We start from the raw sequence: 20,461 nt of genomic DNA, 5'->3' as shown, positions 1-20,461 counted from the left end.
AGAATTGATTTTGTACCCCATGTTGTGATTCTCACCAAATATATTGTTGTCATCTCACACTATTCAAACCGCACAAGCGAATAAACAGGTTAGAATCTCTCTTTATAGATCAGATATTGCAAACTAATAATATTTTTCTGCAAACCGGCAGATAATCATCTTCTCTCTTTTGTGGCACCAATATGAGGGGTTATGGGAGGGGAAACGGTGTTGCAGTATTCTAGTATGTGGTGCGGGAATAATAACAAGCAAAACTGGGTAGCTTTGTGTTGTACATTGCCCTAAAAAAGTGTTTGGTTCACTTCTGGGTCCCTTTTGAGGGCTCTGAGTTCCTTTGGAGTGTTCACACTGGACAAAAAATGAAGCAAGCCACACTGAGGTCACGAAAATTGTCAGAAAGGGACCAAGTGTGAAAACATCCTAATGCTCACTCTGGTCAGAGTAGTTCTATTTCTGAGCAGTAACAGTAGTTTATACTCACTCTGGTCAGAATAGTTCTTGGTCTTGAGCTCCAGCTGTTTCCCCTGCAGTTCCAGGCTCTCCACATGAGTCTGCAGGTCCTTCTTCTCCCCCTCCAACGCATCCTCAAACTCTATGAATTTCTGTGGGAGAGAACAACCATACACAGTCAGTCAAAACCATCCTCAAACGCTATGGGCCGGTTTCCCGGACACAGAATAAGCCTAGTCCTGAACTAAAAAGATGACTCAATTGAGAATCTCCATTGAAAATATTTTTTAGTTCAGGACTAGGTTTACTCTGTGTCCAGGAAACCGGCCCTATACATTTTTATGGGAGAGGACATCCACACAGATTAATGTATCCTCAAACTCTATGAATTTCTGTGGGATAAAACAACCAATAATTAATTCAGGAAGTGAATTGAAATTGCAAATCAAGAATGGAAAAATCTTCATCAAAAATAAAATAGATAGGAAATACAGCACACTCGGAAAGTATTCAGACCCCTTGACTTTTTCCAAATGTTGTTACGTTACAGACTTATTCTAAAATTCCTCAATCTACACACAATAATGACAAAGCGAAAGCAGGTTTTTAGAAAGGTTAGCAAATGTATTCAAAATAAAAAACAGAAATACCTTACATAAATATTCAGACCCTTTGCTATGAGACTCGAAATTGAGCTCATGTGCATCCTGTTTCAATTGATAATCCTTGAGATGTTTCTACAACTTGAATGGAGTCCACCTGTGGTAAATTAAATTGATTGGACATGATTTGGAAAGGCACATGCCTGTCTATATAAGGTCCCACTTGACAGTTCATGTCAGAGCAAAAACCAAGCCATGAGGTCGAAGGAATTGTACTTAGAGCTCCGAGACAGGATTGTGTCGAGGCACAGATCTGGGGAAGGGTACCAAAACATTTCTGCAGCATTCAAGGTCCCCAAGAACACAGTGGCCTCTATCATTATTAAATGGAAGAAGTTTAGAACCACCAAGACTCTTCCTAAAGCTGGCTGCCCGGCCAAACTGAGCAATCGGGGGAAAAGGGTCTTGGTCAGGGAGGTAAACAAGAACCCGATGGTCACTTTGACAGAGCTCCAGAGTTCCTCTGTGGAGATCTGAGAACCTTCCAGAAGAACAACCATCTCTGCATCACTCCATCAATCAGGCCTTTATGGTAGACTGGCCAGAAAGAAGCCACTCCTCAGTAAAAGGCACATGACAGCCCACTTGGAGTTTGCCAAAAGGAACCTAAAGGACTCTCAGACCATGACAAATCAGATTCTCTGGTCTGATGAAACCAAGATTGAACACTTTGGCCTGAATGCCAAGCGTCACGTCTGAAGGAATCCTGGCGTCATCCCTACGGTGAAGAATGGTGGTGGCAGCATCATGCTGTGGAGATGTTTTTCAGCGGCAGAGACTGGGAGACTAGTCAGGATTGAGGGAAAGATGAAGGAAGCAAAGTACAGAGAGATCCTTGATGAAAACTTGCTCCAGAGCGCTCAGGACCTCAGATTGGGGCAAAGGTTCACCTTCCAACAGGACAACGACCCTAAGCACACAGCCAAGACAGCACAGGATTGGCTTCGGGGAAAATCTCTGAATGTCCTTGAGTGGCCCAGCCAGAGCCCGGACTTGAACCCGATCGAACATCTCTGGAGAGACCTGAAAATAGCTGTGCAGCGACGTTCCCGTTCCAACCTGACAGAACTTGAGAAGATCTGCAGAGAAGAATGGGAGAAACTCTTCAAATACAGGTGTACCAAGCTTGTAGCGTCATACCCAAGAAGACTCAAGGCTGTAATTGCTGCCAAAGGTGCTTCAACAAAGTATTGAGTAAAGGGTCTGAATACCTATGTAAATGGGATATTTTTGTTTTTTATTTGTAATAAATGTGCAAACATTTCAAAAACCTGTTTTTGCTTTGTCATTAAAAATAACTATTTAATCAATTTTAGAATAAGGCCGTAGCGTAACAAAATGTGGAAAAGGTCAAGGGGTCTGAATACCTTTCGAATGCACTGTAAATAGGAAAAACTAAATCATTTTCAACCCTATCGTATGCAACATAACAATGTATCAATTACATGAATGCACGGTGTGTGGTAAATGGCTCACGTTGTAAAATATATTATATTTATACACTCTGAGAAAAAGGGGTTCCAAAAGGGTTCTTCTACAGCTGTCCTCATGTGAGAACCATTTGAAGAACCGTTTTGGGTTCCAGATAGGACCCTATATGAAAAGGGTTCTACATGGAACCCAAAAGGGTTCTTCAAATGGTTCGCCCATGGGGATAGCAGTAGAAGACCCCTTGTAGATTCTAATCTAGATAAAAACCTTTTTTTAAGAGTGTATAACATAGCATATTATTCCCAAGCTATACAGCAAATGCTCTGGCAAACAAACAGAAACCAAACAGACACCATCCAACCTGGAACTGAGTGAGTAATGCTTAGTCTGAAGCTATTTTTACTTTCAAAAGCCAAGAAAAATACATTACACTGATATATTTTACTTTATAAGAACTGAATGCTAAGGCTACCAAGCTATCTAGGACAAAGGGATACAACTTCAATTAGCACTGACGTGTGAAGCGAGAGGTGTTGAAGCCTTTGAGCCCAACAAATGGCAGGCTACCCCACCCAAATCCAGAAGCCTTGAAGCCCCCTCCTGCTGTTCAGAGTCCATCCACTGGCATTTTCTACAAGAAATCTGCCTCCAGAAATAAAAGCTTCTCCCCGGGGGCCTCCCGGGTGGCGCAGTGGTCTAGGGCACTGCATCGCAGTGCTAGCTGCGCCACCAGAGTCTCTGGGTTCGCGCCCAGGCTCTGTCGCAGCCGGCCGCGACCGGGAGGTCCGTGGGGCGACGCACAATTGGGCTAGCGTCGTCCGGGTTAGGGAGGGTTTGGCCGGTAGGGATATCCTTGTCTCATCGCGCTCCAGCGACTCCTGTGGCGGGCCGGGCGCAGTGTGCGCTAACCAAGGGGGCCAGGTGCACGGTGTTTCCTCCGACACATTGGTGCGGCTGGCTTCCGGGTTGGAGGCGCGCTGTGTTAAGAAGCAGTGCGGCTTGGTTGGGTTGTGCTTCGGAGGACGCATGGCTTTCGACCTTCGTCTCTCCCGAGCCCGTACGGGAGTTGTAGCGATGAGACAAGATAGTAATTACTAGCGATTGGATACCACGAAAATTGGGGAGAAAAGGGGAGAATTTTTTTTTTTTTATTAAAAAAAATAGCTTCTCCCAAGTGGGTGTGACACCTACGCCCGGTGTCTGCTGCACTGCTGCTTGGATTCCACCTGGCGATCTGTTCACCGTCTGCCCTGGTTGTCTCCCCCTGTCTGGTACAGGTACCCCACCATACTCCCCCTCTCTCCAGAGCTTTCGTTTGCCTCCAGCACACAGGCACTGTTGGGGCAAGTGACTCTGATCTTACAAAGGCGAGCCCCAAGTCGTTATATATATATTTTTTTCTTGTGCATTTTGCTATTTGCCTCATGACTCCTGCATGTTTTGTTGATTACGAACTTTCTTTACCCAACTGTGGGACAGACTATGTTTGTTCAGGGAAAACGGTTAAAGACCTGGAGAATAAACCCTCCTCCTCACAGCTGCCCATGTCCCTTAAAGTTGATGATGTGGTTGTTACTGACAAGAAGCACATGGCTAAGCTCTTGTATCACCACTTCATTAAGTCAGGATTCCTATTTGACTCAGCCATGCCTCCTTGCCCGTCCAACATTTCCTCATCTCCCACCCCTTCTAATGCGACTATCCCCGATGCTTCTCCCTCTTTTGCCCCTGCCCCGCTACAAAGTTTCTCCCTGCAGGCAGTCACTGAGTCTGAGATGCTAAAGGAGCTTCTGAAACTTGACCCCCAAAAGACATCTGGGTCAGATGGTTTAGACCTTTTCTTCGCCAAGCCTATCTCTGACCTTTTTAACCTGTCTCTCCTTTCTAGGGAGGTTCCCATTGCTTGGAAGGCAGCCACGGTCCGTCCTTTATTTAAAGGGGGAGATCAAGCTGATCCTAACTGTTACAGGCCTATTTCTATTTTGCCCTGTTTATCAAAAGTGTTGGGAAAACTTGTCTATAATCAACTGACTGGCTTTCTTGATGTCTATAGTTTTCACTATGGTGTGCAATCTGATTTCCACTCAGGTTATGGATGTGTCACTGCAACCTTAAAGGTCCTCAATGATGTCACCATTGCCCTTGATTCTAAGCAATGTTGTGCTGCTATTTTTATTGACTTGGCCAAAGCTTTTGATACGGTAGACCATTCCATTCTTGTGGGCCGGCTAAGGAATATTGGTGGCTCTGAGGGGTCTTTGGCCTGGTTTGCTAACTACCTCTCTCAAAGAGTGCAGTGTATAAAGTCAGAAAATCTGCTGTCTCAGCCACTGCCTGGCACCAAGGGAGTACCCCAAGGCTCAATCCTAGGCCCCACACTCTTCTCAATTTACATCAACAACATAGCTCAAGCAGTAGGAATCTCTCTCATCCATTTATATGCAGATGATACAGTCTTATACTCAGCTGGTCCCTCCCCGGATGTTGTGTTAAATGCTCTACAACAAAGCTTTCTTAGTGTCCAACAAGCTTTCTCTACCCTTTACCTTGCTCTGAACACCTCCAAAACAAAGGTCATGTGGTTTGGTAAGAAGAATGCACCTCTCCCCACAGGTGTGATTACTAACTCTGAGCATTTAGAGCTTGAGGTAGTCACCTCATACAAGTACTTGGGAGTAGGATTGCACATTTTGATGAATATTCAGAAGTAGAAACTTTCCGTGGGAATTAACGGGAATATATGTGCATTAAAGGGAATATATGGGAATTAACGTAAATATATGCAAATTAATATTAACACCATTTAAATGTAAATGTTTTTTGCATTGGATATATTTACCACATCATATAGAAACAGAAACAAACCTTTTACCTTATCATAAGTAGACATAACTGCAAATGATTAAATCCTTCCATTAGAAAAATAAATAAATTAGTTATGAACTGAACTTTAATTAAATGAGTTGACTCTTCACATGGGATGATTTCACTGAACAACAAAAGAAAGGGAATATTGAATGATCCATCTCATCTCCCAAAATCGTTTTCAAAATACATCTGTAAAATGATAGCCTAGAAACTAAAGATTTGGTTGTCTTCCTCTCAGGCTTACATGTCTTCTCCCTGGACCTATGTCCACCTCTTGAACAACGTCTCTTCACTGTCACTTTCCAACCTAGTTGAGGATGGCTCGTTGTCAGGCTCAAAAAGCCTCAAATTTGCCCGGATGGCCACCAATTTTTCAACCCTTGTATTGGTCAGCCTGTTGCGTGCTTTGGTGTTTGTGTTCCCAAACAAGGACCAGTTGCGCTTTGAGGCGGCTGATGTTGGTGGGATTTGGAGGATGATGGAGGAAACAGGGGAAAGAGCCTCAGATCCACAAAGTCCCTTCCACCAGGTGGCTGATGAGATATGTTGGCACGACTGCCATATTGCATCTCTATCCCAAAGCCCTTGCTTGGAAGTGTACTTCGCTAGACTGCCAAGAACCTTGACCTCATCCAGGCCAAGGTGGCGAGACACGGTAGTGATGACACCATAGGCCTTGTTGATCTCTGCACCAGACAGAATGCTCTTGCCAGCCTACTTGTGGTCCAACATGTACGCTGCGGCGTGTATGGGCTTCAGGCAGAAGTCTTCACGATTTTTGATGTATTTCAGAACTGCAGTTTCCTCTGCTTGGAGCAACAGTGAAGTGGGCATGGCAGTACGGATTTCATCTCTTACATCTGAAAGCAGAGTCTGAACATCCGACAGGGTGGCATTGTCTCCCTCAATCCGTGCCATGGCTACTGCTATAGGTTTCAGGAGTTTCAGGCTGCTTACCACTCTCTCCCAAAATACATCCTCCAGGAGGATACTCTTGATGGGGCTGTCCATATCGGCAGACTGTGATATGGACATTTATTGGAGAGACTCCTTCCCCTCCACGAGACTGTCAAACATGAAGACAACACCACCCCAACGGGTGTCGCTGGGCAGCTTCAATGTGGTACTGTTATTCTTCTCACTTTGCTTGGTGAGGTAGATTGCTGTTATAACTTGATGATCCTTCACATACCTAACCATTACTTTGGCTCTCTTGTAGAGTGTGTCCATTGTTTTCAGTGCCATGATGTCCTTGAGGAGCAGATTCAATGCATGAGCAGCACAGCCAATGGGTGTGATGTGACGGTAGGACTCCTCCACTTTAGACCAAGCAGCCTTCATGTTCGCAGCATTGTCTGTCACCAGTGCAAATACCTTCTGTGGTCCAAGGTCAGTGATGACTGCCTTCAGCTCATCTGCAATGTAGAGACCAGTGTGTCTGTTGTCCCTTGTGTCTGTGCTTTTGTAGAATACTGGTTGAGGGGTGGATATGATGTAGTTAATTATTCCTTGCACACGAACATTCGACCACCCATCAGAGATGATTGCAATACAGTCTGCTTTCTATGATTTGCTTGATAAAGATAAAGCATGTCTGGTTGGATGGGTGTATGCTGGGCGAAGAAGATTCATAAATCTCTTCCAATACACATTGCCTGTGAGCATCAGAGGTGAACCAGTTGCATACACAGCTCGAGCAAGACATTCATCAGCATTTCTCTGACTATGTTCCTCCATTGAGTCAAAAAAACTTCTGATTCCAGGAGGACCATGAGCTGTTGCTATCGATAAGGTGTCTGATTCATCATTTTCACCTCGAATCTAAGTAGAGGGACTTTTATCAGAGGTTGCTTGTTGTGAGCACTGAAGGAACTGTATGCACATGGCCAGATGAGTCTGCATCTTTGTTGCATTCTTCACATATGATTTGGCACAGTATTTGCAAATGTACACAGCTTTTCCTTCTACATTAGCTGCAGTGAAATGTCTCCACACATCAGATTTTTAAAAAACAAATACAATTCCATGTACAGATAAATAGTTAAGGAGTTAGATTAAATAACTCCTTTGTAAGATAAATGTTTTAAAATGAAACATGTATGGAAACAGGTGAATTAACACTCCTCAGTTAGCAGGCTCAAGCAAGCTAAAACCCACATGGTAGCAAAAACTAACTAGCAGAAATTGTTAACAAGTTAGAAATGATTTAAACACACTTTGCCTTAGGCTACTATTTACTAGTTAACAAAAAACATGTATGTCATACAAAATATATTCACACCACCCAGTATTGTAATCAAAACCTACCGGAAAGCATGTAGTCCTTGACTCAGACAGTGTGGGCTCAATAGCATCTCATTAGTGTGCAAGATCTTGAGAATCATCTGTACACGTGATGGAAGAATGCACTGCACATGTGATGGAAAAATGTACTGTGCATGCAGAGGGTTGCAATTCCATTGAATTGGGGATAGTTTAACCAAAATATGCCACAAACCTAGAATTGCCTTATGTGTATCCCACAAAAAAGGTTCAATGTTATAAGCTAACTTTGATGAATTTAAGCAAAATTCCCGGGTTTAACTTCCTATTAAAATATCCAACCTTTTGCAACCCTACTTGGGAGTATGGCTAGACGTTACACTGTCCTTCTCTCAGCACATATCAAAGCTGCAGCCTAAAGTTAAATCTAGACTTGGTTTCCTCTATCGTAATCGCTCCCCTTTCACCCCAGCTGCCAAACTAACCCTGATTCAGATGACCATCCTACCCATGCTAGATGTCGAAGACATAATTTATAGAACGGCAGGTAAGGGGGCTCTCGAGAGGCTAGATGTTCTTTACCATTCGGCCAACAGATTTGCCACCAATAGGACACATTATAGGACACATTACTGCACTCTATACTCTTCTGTAAATTGGTCATCTCTGTATACCCGTCGCAAGACCCACTGGTTGATGCTTATTTATAAAACCCTCTTAGGCCTCACTCCCCCCTATCTGAGACATCTACTGCAGCCCTCATCCTCCACATACAACACCCGTTCTGCCAGTCACATTCTGTTAAAGGTCCCCAAAGCACACACATCCCTGGGGTCGCTCGTCTTTTCAGTTCGCTGCAGCTAGCGACTGGAACGAGCTGCAACAATCACTCAAACTGGACAGTTTCATATCCATCTCTTCATTCAAAGACTCAATCATAGATACTCTTACTGACAGTTGTGGCTGCTTTGTGTGATGTATTGTTGTCTCTACCTTGCCCTTTGTGCTGTTGTCTGTGCCCAATAATGTTTGTACCATGTTTTGTTCTGCTACCATGTTGTGTTGTCATGTGTTGCTGCCTTGCTATGTTGTTGTCTTAGGTCTCTCTTTATGTAGTGTTGTCTCTCTTGTCATGATGTGTGTTTTGTCCTATATTTATATTTTATAAAAATACAATTATCCCAGCCTCTGTCCCCGCAGGAGGCCTTTTGCCTTTTGGTAGGCTGTCATTGTAAATAAGTATTTGTTCTTAACTCACTTGCCTAGTTAAATAAAGGTTAAATAAATTAAATAAATATTACACAGTATGAAATGTCTCTCATAAAATAGCAATGCCAGCAACAAGGACTCAGTTTAATTTTTCAATGCTGCTGTCTGCTTCTGTTATGGTCAGGGATATAACCTTCACCTATTGCTGAAGCTAGAGGATTATGGGTCAAATGAACTGCTAGTATTGTTTTGGACGGGGTGAGTCACAGAGAAAGATGCGTCAAGAACATCTACCCTGTCATCTCCAATCACAAAAACCAGGGTCATGTTCAGTAGGGCGCAAAACGTAAAAACATTCATGCTGCTGTTTTGCCTGTGGCTATGGAACCCTGACTTGTTCACCGGATGTGCCTCTCTCTCTCTCTCTAAAAGCCAACTGACATTTATTCCTGAGGTGCTGACCCGTTGCACCCACTGTGATTATTATTTGACCCTGCTGGTCATCTATGAACATCTTAAAGAACGATCGGGCCTTATTTGTCATGTACTCTTATAATCTCCACCCGGCAGAGCCAGAAGAGGACTGGCCACCCCTCAGAGCCTAGTTCCTTTCTAGGTTTCTTCCTAGGTTCCTGCCTGTCTAGAGAGTTCTTCCTAGCCACCGTGCTTCTACATCGGCATTGCTTGCTCTTTGGGGTTTTAGGCTGGGTTTCTGTATAAGCAGTTTGTGACATCTGCTGATGTAAAAAGGGCTTTATAAATAAATGTGAATTAAATGTGATTTAAAAACATGAAAATTAGCATTATTTTTGTGACCCGTTCATGTATTAGCATATCTCCTCCATTTCAAAGCGTTTTGTCCCATGTCGTGCCAACTGAACCAGACCCTGCTCTCTGCTCTCTCTATACAGAAAGCAGAAAACGAACAGAAACTAACACAGCTGCCTGGCCTGCCAGCCTTCCTTCCAATGGCTCTCTCTGCAGTCTGCAGGGTTTTATAAAGCCTTGCACAATGGGCCGGCCGGGCTGCAGTCTTACGACTGTAATCCCCTGACTGCAGCGAGGCCCTGCTTGCTGCTAGAGATATCCTCTACCATCGCCTGGCTGAACTCAAATAACAGGATCCGGGAACATGGGGAGGCAAACCTGCCAAAGTTAGGGACAGGGACATATGTCCATTTGCTCACCCAGTACGCCCCTAAAAATGCTCCTGTTATTAGTCTATGGCACCCCTATTCATAGAGCCTGTCCATTGCCATTTTTCTACAAATGCCCGGCATTGCCCCCTGACCTCAACAAATAGACAACCCCACCCCATCTCAACTCCATACAGCTCATCTCCCTATTCCCTACATAGTGCTCTACTTTTGACCGGGGCCCATGGTGCACTATAGGGAACCGGGAACATGGGTCCCATTTGGAACACAACTCCATTCTCACCAGTTGACCAAAGCAAGGCAACATCATGAGAAAACAATAGCATCATGCTGCAGTCTGGCTTCACACACACACACACACACACACACACCCTGCCTTGCCACAATATACTATTACACCCCGGGCAACTGTCCTGCTGACCCTCCTGCCCTTCAAACGACCTCCCCAGGATACTGCTTGCCCCTGTGCACCCCTCCTCCCCAGCCAGACCCAGCAACCCAGCCAGCTCTCAGCAGCATCCACAGTAGGGGGTGGTCTGGTGAGCAGATAGATAGCCTAGCGCTAGATGCAGCCAAAACAATAACAGGCCCTCTTATTGATCAAAATAAATGAATTGAAGCGCCGCGCAGTGGGATGGTGCATTTATATTCTGATAGTACATACTGTATTTCAATCAATAAATCAAATTGTATATTGTTCTTTCAAAACAACATTGGTCAAAGTGCTTTATAGCATATAGCATATTGGGATCAACATGTTGAGGTCTCAAACTATCAGGAATCAAACAATAAACATTCATGGTCCTTTGAACATATTTATCTACATTTCAGCCTTAGAGTGACTGTGGTTGTCAATTACACTCCTTTGTGGATACAATGGAGACTCAGGGAGGAATCATAGAACATGTTGTTGCCTTTATTTATCAGTGGGTCAATCTAAAATCTGGGTCAAAAATGGTACCCTATCCTCTATATAGTGCACTAGGTTTGACTACCTATGGGCCCTGGTCAAAACTAGTGCACTATAAAGGGAATAGGGCGCCATTTGGTAATCACTCCCAAAGGAAACACATGGCACAGGGAGGAGATTCCGCCAGGGTGTGGGCTGTTGTTGTTTTCTCTCTAGACTTGGGAAGATGTTCCCTCTCTCTCTGTATCTCTCTCCATCTCTGTCTCTCATTCTTTCACTCTGCCTCTTTCTCTCTCTATGGTAAGATGTTCTCTCTCTCCCCCCCTTTGTATTTCTCAATCTTGGTCTTGTTCTTTCGCTCTGTCTACCTTTCTCTCTCTAACTCCCTCTCTGTTTCTCCTCTCTATCCCTGTTTTATGGCTTGTATTCCTGCTCATATTACATCTGTCACTCTCATCCTCTCTTCTCCTCTGTATCGCTCTCTCTCCATTCCCTCTTGCTCTATCCTCTAACTCTCTCTCATCCCCTCTCTAACTCTCTCTCTCTCGTCCTCTCTCCTCTGTATTGCCCCCTCTCTTTTCAATCTCTCGCTCTCTGTCATTAGCACAAAATCAGGTTACAGAGCCAATCTCCCTCGGTGTACAATTGATTTCCCATAATGCACCGTGCCCCATCCCCCCACAACGCACCACGCCACTGTCTCAGGCAGTGCCTTAAACCAATCCCTGGGTCGCATCTAAAACATTTATGTTTGAAATAGCATCTGTGCACTCGTATGTTCGCTGCTGTATTCAAAGTTCTAATCCACCACAGCAAATATAGTGTGTTATGGTCTCAATGAAAATGGAGCTCTGTTCTGAAGGTTATAACTGTGACCTCAACTCTTACCCTTATAACATTGTACAGGTAATGTAATGTGATTATTACTGTTACTTTCGTGTATAGTACACTATTCTGCAGTTCATCATGAAGTCTCTAATTCATATAATACAGTTATAAAACAGTACGAGTTACTCCAAAGGACTTTCACTATATCTTTACAGGTTGTCATTATTATTATTCATGTTGGTTGTAGCAAGCACTATTTCATCCAAATACTTATCATATTTTCTGACCGGCACACTTACTAATTCTTACACATGCTATTTTTGTGTCACTTGCTTCAAAAAGCATATAAACAAATCCTCTTTACACTTTCATGATAATCTATTTCAAATGTATGCATTTAATCATGTTCTCTTCTCTCAAATGTAGCAAACAACGAGACAGAGAAAACCACAGTGTCCCAAATGACACCATATTCCCTATATAGCCACATGGGCCCTAGTAAAAAGTAGCGCACTAGGCTGAGAATAGGGTGCTATTTGGGACCTTACAATATGACTGTACACACATCTGTGACTAAGCATCATGTGGCATTGGACCTTTATTTTGGGTAAAACCCTGCACAGCTGTCTACTTATACTGTACTAGAATGTGTCTAGGATAACACCAGCAACAGTCATCAAAATTGTTAAAAGGTTTTAAAAACAATTCTTATAAAACAGTTGGACGATGGATGAAGATACTCCAAACTTTTTGAATTTATAGCACATAAAACATTTTACTGGAATAGACAAATAACAAATGGAGTTCAGGGATTTTGGTGGGAATTCAGGTATTAAATGTATTGTCAAATGTCACTTTTTTTCTTAGAATGCACTCATTTATAAATGGTCTAATGGTATCAGGTATTTATTTCATTTTGTGTTAAAATAAATAAAATGATATGCGCCTCATTTCCATAAATTTACATACAGTGCCTTCGGAAAGTATTCAGACCCCTTGACTTTATCCACATTTTGTTTCAGCATTATTCTGAAATGTATTAAATAAATAAACAATCCTCTGCAGTCTACACACAACACGCCATAATGACAAAGCAAAAACAGGTTTTTATAAATGTTTGCAAATGTATAAAAATAAAAGAAATACCTTATTTACATAAGTATTCAGACCTTTTGCTATGAGACTTAATATTGAGCTCATGTGCATACTGTTTCAATTGATAATCCTTGAGATGTTTCTACAACTTGATTGGAGTCCACATGTCCACAGGGATTCTCTGCCTCTAACCCTATTACAGGGGCTGAGTCACTGGCTTACTGGTGCTCTTTCATGCCGTCCCTAGGAGGGGTGCGTCACTTGAGTGGGTTGAATTACTGACGTGATCTTCCTGTCTGGGTTGGCGCCCCCCCTTGGTTTGTGCTGTGGTGGAGATCTTTGTGGGCTATACTCGGCCTTGTCTCAGGATTGTAAGTTGGTGGTTGAAGATATCCCTCTAGTGGTGCGGGGGCTGTGCTTTGGCAAAGTGGGTGGGGTTATATCCTTCCTGTTTGGCCCTGTCCGGGGGTATCTTCGGATGGGGCCACAGTGTCTCCTGACCGCTCCTGTCTCAGCCTCCAGTATTTATGCTGCAGTAGTTTATGTGTCGGGGGGCTAGGGTCAGTTGGTTATACCTGGAGTACTTCTCCTGTCTTATCCAGTGTCCTGTGTGAATTTAAGTATGCTCTCTCTAATTCTCTCGTTCTCTCTTTCTTTCTCTCTCTCTGAGAACCTGAGCCCTAGGACCATACGTCAGGACTACCGGGTATGATGACTCCTTGCTGTCCCCAGTCCGCCTGGCCTTGCTGCTATTCCAGTTTCAACTGTTCTGCCTGCGGTTACGGAACCCCTACCTGTCCCAGACCTGCTGTTTTCAACTCTTAATGATCGGCTATGAAAAGCCAACTGACATTTATTCCTGATTATTATTTGACCATGCTTGTCATTTATGAACATTTTGAAAATCTTGGCTCTCTCTAATTTTCTCCTTCTCTCTTTCTTTCTCTCGGAGGACCTGAGCCCTAGGACCATACGTCAGGACTACCGGGCATGATGACTCCTTGCTGTCCCCAGTCCGCCTGGCCTTGCTGCTATTCCAGTTTCAACTGTTCTGCCTGCGGTTATGGAACCGCCACCTGTCCCAGACCTGTTGTTTTTCAACTCTTAATGATCGGCTATGAAAAGCCAACTGAAAATTATTCATGATTATTATTTGACCATGCTTGTCACTTATGAACATTTTTGAACATCTTGGCATAGTTCTGTTATAATCTCCACCCGGCACAGCCAGAAGAGGACTGGCCACCCCTCATAGCCTGGTTCCTCTCTAGGTTTCTTCCTAGGTTTTGGCCTTTCTAGGGAGTTTTTCCTAGCCACCGTGCTTCTACACCTGCATTGCTTGCTGTTTGGGGTTTTAGGCTGGGTTTCTGTACAGCACTTCGAGATATTAGCTGATGTACGAAGGGCTATATAAAATAAACTTGATTGAAACTTGATTGATGTGGTAAATTAAATTGATTAGACATGATCTATATAAGAGCCCACAGTTGAGAGTGCATGTCAGAGCAAAAACCAAGCCATGAGGTCGAAGGAATTGTCCGTAGAGCTCCGAGACAGGATTGTGTCGAGGCACAGATCTGGGGAAGGGTACCAAAAAATGTCTGCAGCATTGAAGGTCCCCAAGAACACAGTGGCCTCCATAATTCTTAAAAGGAAGAAGTTTGGAACCACCAAGTCTCTTCTTGGCCAAACTGAGCAATCGGGGTAGAAAGGTCTTGGTCAGGGAGGTGAACAAGAATCCAATGGTCACTCTGACAGAGCTCTAGAGTTCCTCTGTGGAGATGAGAGAACCTTCCAGAAGAACAACCATCTCTGCAGCACTCCACTAATCAGGCCTTTATGGTCGAATGACCAGACGTAAGCCACTCCTCAGTAAAAGGCACATGACATCCCGCTTGGAGTTTGCCAAAAGGCACCTAAAGACTCTCAGACCATGAGAAACAAGATTATCTGGTCTGATGAAACCAAGATTTAACTCTTTGAATGCCAAGCATCACGTCTGGAGGAAACCAGGCACCATTCCTACGGTGAAGCAGGGTGGTGGCAGCATCATGCTGTGGGGAGGTTTTTCAGCGGCAGAGACTGGGAGACTAGTCAGGATCGAGGCAAAGATGAATGGAGCAAAGTACAGAGAGATCCTTGATGAAAACCAGCTCCAGAGCGCTCAGGACCTCAGACTGGGGGCGAAGGTTCACCTTCCAACAGGACAACAACCCTAAGCATACAGCCAAGACAACACAGGAGTGGCTTCACGACAAGTCTCTGAATGTCATTGAGCGGCCCAGCCGGAGCCTGGACTTGAACCTGATTGAACATCTCTGGAGAGACCTGAAAATAGCTGTGCAGCAACGCTCTCCATCCAACCTGATAGAGCTCGAGAGGATCAGCAGAGAAGAATGGGAGAAAAACTCCCCAAATACAGATGTGCCGAGCTTGTAGCGTTATACCCAAGAAGACTCGAGGCTGTAATCGCTGTCAAAGGTGCTTCAACAAAGTGCTGAGTAAAGGGTTTGAATACTTATGTAAATGTGATATCAGTTTTTTTATTTGTAAAAAATTTGCAAAAATGTCTAAAAAACAGTTTTTGCTTTGTCATTATGGGGTATTGTGTGTAGATTGATGAGGGATAAAAACTATTTTATACATTTTTGAATAAGGCTGTAACCTAACAACATGTGGAAAAAGTAAAATGGTTTGAAAACTTTCCGAACGCTCTGTATATGAGTACATTAACATAAAGGGGTGGACTGCAACCACCAAAACCACCAAAACCTAGGTCTACCTGCACGTATAGCGCAAAATTGTACGTGGCGTCACGTCATGTTATATAGGTATGCACGTCAGCTTTGACATCGGTTTTGCACATCGGCATTAAACTAGACATCGGCCAATACCGATGTTGGCATTTTTAGCTAATTTCGGCCATGTTCACCAATATATTGTGCATCCCTAATACATATACATTGTTTGCAAGATCAGACATAATATCCCTATAATCCGAGTCTTAATTTTCAGAAGTTGCTATCGTTTGAGCGCATCTAATTTGTAAACATTTAAACTGTATTAAATTACTTTTACTTTTTTCAATTCCACCAAGAATTAACACCAATCAAAATCTTTCTTCTCTTTCTTGTGATGTAAGTGTTAAATCCCAGATGAAGCTTTAGCATTTTTAAAGATGTAACGGAAAGTCAATGTGTTCCATTGAGCCCATTTCAGCCGGGTTGTGTTCGACAAGTCATTACAAACATTTCCGCGGTTGTAAAGGGGAAAACGACATGCACAAGCAGGAGTAGGAGAATCGCAGGAGTAAAATGAAAGCAATCAATCCAGCGATATTTAAGTGACAAGTGGGTTTTGCACCCCTCAAACACAGGAAATAGATGGCTGAAAAAGACAGATCCTCAGGTGGGCGGGGCATGCGTGTTGCTAATAACAAATAACACTAGTAGTAACACTGTCACATGCATTATAACAGATGTCGTAAGGAGTCATAATAGCTGACATCTGTTTATGACAACTGACAGGGGCGCTGCCATGACACCAAGTATAATGCATGTGTCATAACTGTGTGAAGGTAATTGTGATTGTCATCAGCTGTCATGCTTGTTAATGTCATCTTTTAGAATTCTGCACAATTGGTAACTGCTACCTGGTACCAAATAGTGCCTAGTGGTCCTTGTTGTAGTGAATCTTATAGAAAAGTAGTACCCTAATTCATTGGTTATTACAATTTTATCAATTTCTCTGTAAATACTAACTGAACCTGGGAATGTAAAGGAAAATGAGCACGTTTATCCTAGTGTCTATAGGCTAGTGACAGTAAAGCTAGGATGGAGAATATAAAAGCTATCTCTTGGGGTGCTAGTTAAAATTAATCCCATAGAAACAAACTACTAGCTTAAATGAAAGGTTATTCATGGGTTATTACTGTAATTTGGCCTCACATTTTACTATAGAACTTTTCAGTAAATACCTGGGAATTACCGAGAACAGGTTTCGGGTGGTGTCTATAGAGAGAGAAAATAAAGCTAACATGGAGAAGTTCTGTCCTAACGGACAGATTGCAGAGCCAGAGTGAACTGAATGCTGAAGCTACAGTGCCCTCCACTAATATTGGCACCCTTGGTAAATATGAGGAAAATGTGCTGTGAAAAATGTTTCTTTGCTGTTAATCCTCTTGGTCTTTCATTCAAAATATTCACAAAAATCAAACCTTTAGATGAAATAAAATGAGTGAAAAAAAATGTATGTGAAGTAAATTAAATGTGCCATAACTATTGGCACCCCTAGAAGTTATTTTGAGTAAAATCTAAGTGAAGTATATTCCCATTCATATTTTACGTTTTTAAGTTCACCTGAGTGATTAGGAACACTTAAGTGATAAACCATGACTTCCCGTTTTACTAGGGTATAAATACGAGGTGACACACAGGCTAAGTTCCCATAGTCATCCTTCACTATGGGAAAGACCCGAGAATACAGTAATGATGTGCAACAAAAGGTTGTTGAGCTGCACAAATCAGGAAATGGCTATAAGAAAATTCCTCAAAGGTTGAAAATGCTCATTTCCACTATCAAGGCAATAATTAAGAAATGTAAAGCACCTGGAGATGTTAACTATCGGCCTGGAAGAGGATGTGTGTCTATATTGACCCCACGCACAGTGAGGAGGATGGTTCGAGTGGCCCAAAAAATCTCCAAGGATCACAGCTGGAGAATTGCAGACATTAGTTGGGTCATGGGGTCAGAAAATCTCCAGAACTACGATCAGATGCCACCTACATAACCACAAGTTGTTTGGGAGGGCTGCCATAAAAAAGCCTATGCTGTCATCAAACAGTAAACTCAAGCGCCTACAGTTTGCCAAACGTTACTGGAACTTTCAATGGGACCGGGTTCTATGGTCAGATGAGACCAAAATAGAGCTTTTTGGAAACAAACATCAGAGGTAGGTTTGGCGTAGACAGAAAGATAGCCATGCAGAAAAGTACTTCATCCCCACTGTGAAGTATGGTGGTGGATCTTTGATGTTATATGGGGCTGTTTTTCTTCCAAAGGCCCTGGACAACTTGTTAGTATCCATCAAGTACCAGCAGATATTAAATCAAAATCTGACTGCCTCTGCTAGGAAGCTTAAACTGGGCAGTGGTTGGATCTTCCAGCAGGACAATGATCTAAAGCACACCTCAAAATCAACACAAAAATGGTTCACTGACCACAGAATCAAGATTTTGCCATGGCCATCCCAGTCCCCTGACCTAAACCCCATAGAAAACCTGTGGGATGAGCTGAAGAGGAGAGTCCACAAGAGTGGACTTCAGAATCTGAAGGATCTGGAGAGATTCTGTATGGAGGAATGGTCTCAGATCCCTTGCCATGTGCTCTCCAACCTAATTACGCATTTTGGAGAAGTCTCAGAGATGTTATCTTGGCAAAGGGAGGTTGCACAAAGTATTGAATGAAGGGGTGCCAATAATTTTGGCACACATATATTTGAGAAGAAAAAAAATCTTCCAATTATTTCACTTTAATTAAAGGTTTGATTGTTGTGAATATTTTGAATGAAAGACCAAGAGGATAAACAATAAAGACGTTTTTTTCACAGCCCGGTTTGCTCATCTTTTCCAAGGGTGCCAATATTAGTGGAGGGCACTGTACATGGGAAAGCAGCATGCCACTGCAGGCCTAAGCCAACTGACACCACAGTAGGATGCTTTCTGCTTCGCTTGTTTTTAGATGGCATCTGCTTCTAGCAGGTGAAGGATTAGAGACGGATGGTTTTTGATGCTGCTGCTGGGTGCCTCATCTTCTCTGTTTCTCTAACTACTGATGGGAGGAGGAGAGGAGTAGAATAGCAACAAAGGCAGTCGAGGACCGTAGCCTTTTAGTCTCTGTTGAAGGCCGCTTATTACTAAAGGCACAAGATACCATTGCTATTCACCACTGTACAGTACTCTACACCATTTCATTTCCCCAGGGATCAAATAAAATAAAATAAAAATTGTCACATGCGCCAAATACAACAGGTGTAGCCCTTAGCGTGAAATGCTTACTTACAACCCCTTAACCAACAATGCAGTTAAGAAAATTGAGGTAAGAAAATATTTACGAAATAAACTAAAGTAAATAAATTAAATCACTTTACCCCTACCTACAGTTGAAGTCGGAAGTTTACATACACCTTAGCCAAATAAACTGAGTGTAAATGTTTTCACAATTCCTGACACTTAATCCTAAAAATTCCCTGTCTTAGGATCCTCACTTTATTTTAAGAATCTGAAATGTCAGAATAATAGTGGAGAGAATGATTTATTTCAGCTTTCATTTATTTCATCACATTCCCAGCGGGTCAGAAGTTAACATACATACAGTTTACACATTTTCTATAGGATTGAGGTCAAGGCTGTGATGGCCACTCCAACACCTTGACTTTGTTGTCCTGAAGCCATTTTGCTACAACTTTGGAAATATGCTTGGGGTCATTGTCCATTTGGAAGACCCATTTGCGACCAAGCTTTAACTCCCTGACTGATGTCTTGAGATGTTGCTTCAATATATCAACATCCTTTTCCTTCTTCATGATGCCATCAATTTTGTGAAGTGCACCAGTCCCTCCTGCAGCAAAGCACCCCCACAACATGATGCTGCCACCCCCGTGCTTCATGGTTGGGATGGTGTTCTTCGGCTTGCAAGCCTCCCCCTTTTTCCTCCAAACATAACGATGGTCATTATGGCCAAACAATTCTATTTTTTGTTTCATCAGACCAGAGGACATTTCTCCAAAAAGTGCCATCTTTGTCCCCATGTGCAGTTGCAAACCGTAGTCTGGATTTTTTATGGCGGTTTTGGAGCAGTGGCTTCTTCCTTGCTGAGCGGCCTTTTAGATTATGTCGATATAGAACTAATTTTACTGTGGATATAGATACTTTTGTACCTGTTTCCTCCAGCATCTTCACAAGGTCCTTTGCTGTTGTTCTGGGATTGATTTGCAGTTTTTGCACCAAAGTACGTTAATCTCTAGGGGACAGAACGCGTCTCCTTCCTGAGCGGTATGATGGCTGCGTGGTCCCATGGTGTTTATACTTGCGTACTATTTTTTTGTACAGATGAACATGGTACCTTTAGGCATTTGGAAATTGCTCCCAAGGATGAACAAGACTTGTGGAGGTCTACAATTGTTTTTCTGAGGTCTTGGCTGATTTCTTTTTATTTTCCCATGATGTCAAGCAAAGAGCCACTGAGTTTGAAGGTAGGCCTTGAAATACATCCACGGGTACACCTCCAATTGACTCAAATGATGTCAATTAGCCTATCAGAAGCTTCTAAAGCCATGACATCATTTTCTGGAATATTCCAAGCTGTTTAAAAGGCACAGTCAACTTAGTGTATGTAAACATCTGACCCACTGGAATTGTGATACAGTGAATTAATTATAAGTGAAATAATCTGTCTGTAAACAATTGTTGGGAAAATTACTTGTGTCATGCACAAAGTAGATGTCCTAACCGACTTGCCCAAACTATAGTTTGTTAACAAGAAATTTGTGGAGTGGTTGAAAACCGAGTTAATGACTCCAACCTAAGTGT

At 42.9% G+C, this 20,461-nt stretch overlaps 1 protein-coding gene across 2 annotated transcripts in view; it reads right to left on the bottom strand.

The window, feature by feature from the left end:
* Window positions 1-20,461, bottom strand: part of mapk8ip3 (mitogen-activated protein kinase 8 interacting protein 3) — a 99,049-nt gene that overhangs the window by 68,201 nt on the left and 10,387 nt on the right. For both annotated transcript variants that reach the window (XM_038989085.1, XM_038989086.1), the window contains exon 2: window positions 482-602. In XM_038989085.1, coding sequence (XP_038845013.1) covers window positions 482-602 — 121 coding nt within the window. The remainder of the gene's footprint in view (window positions 1-481; window positions 603-20,461) is intronic.

The sequence above is a fragment of the Salvelinus namaycush genome, chromosome 3, assembly GCF_016432855.1.
Source record: "Salvelinus namaycush isolate Seneca chromosome 3, SaNama_1.0, whole genome shotgun sequence".
Taxonomy (NCBI): domain Eukaryota; kingdom Metazoa; phylum Chordata; class Actinopteri; order Salmoniformes; family Salmonidae; genus Salvelinus; species Salvelinus namaycush.
This window is presented reverse-complemented; position numbering and strand designations above follow the sequence as displayed.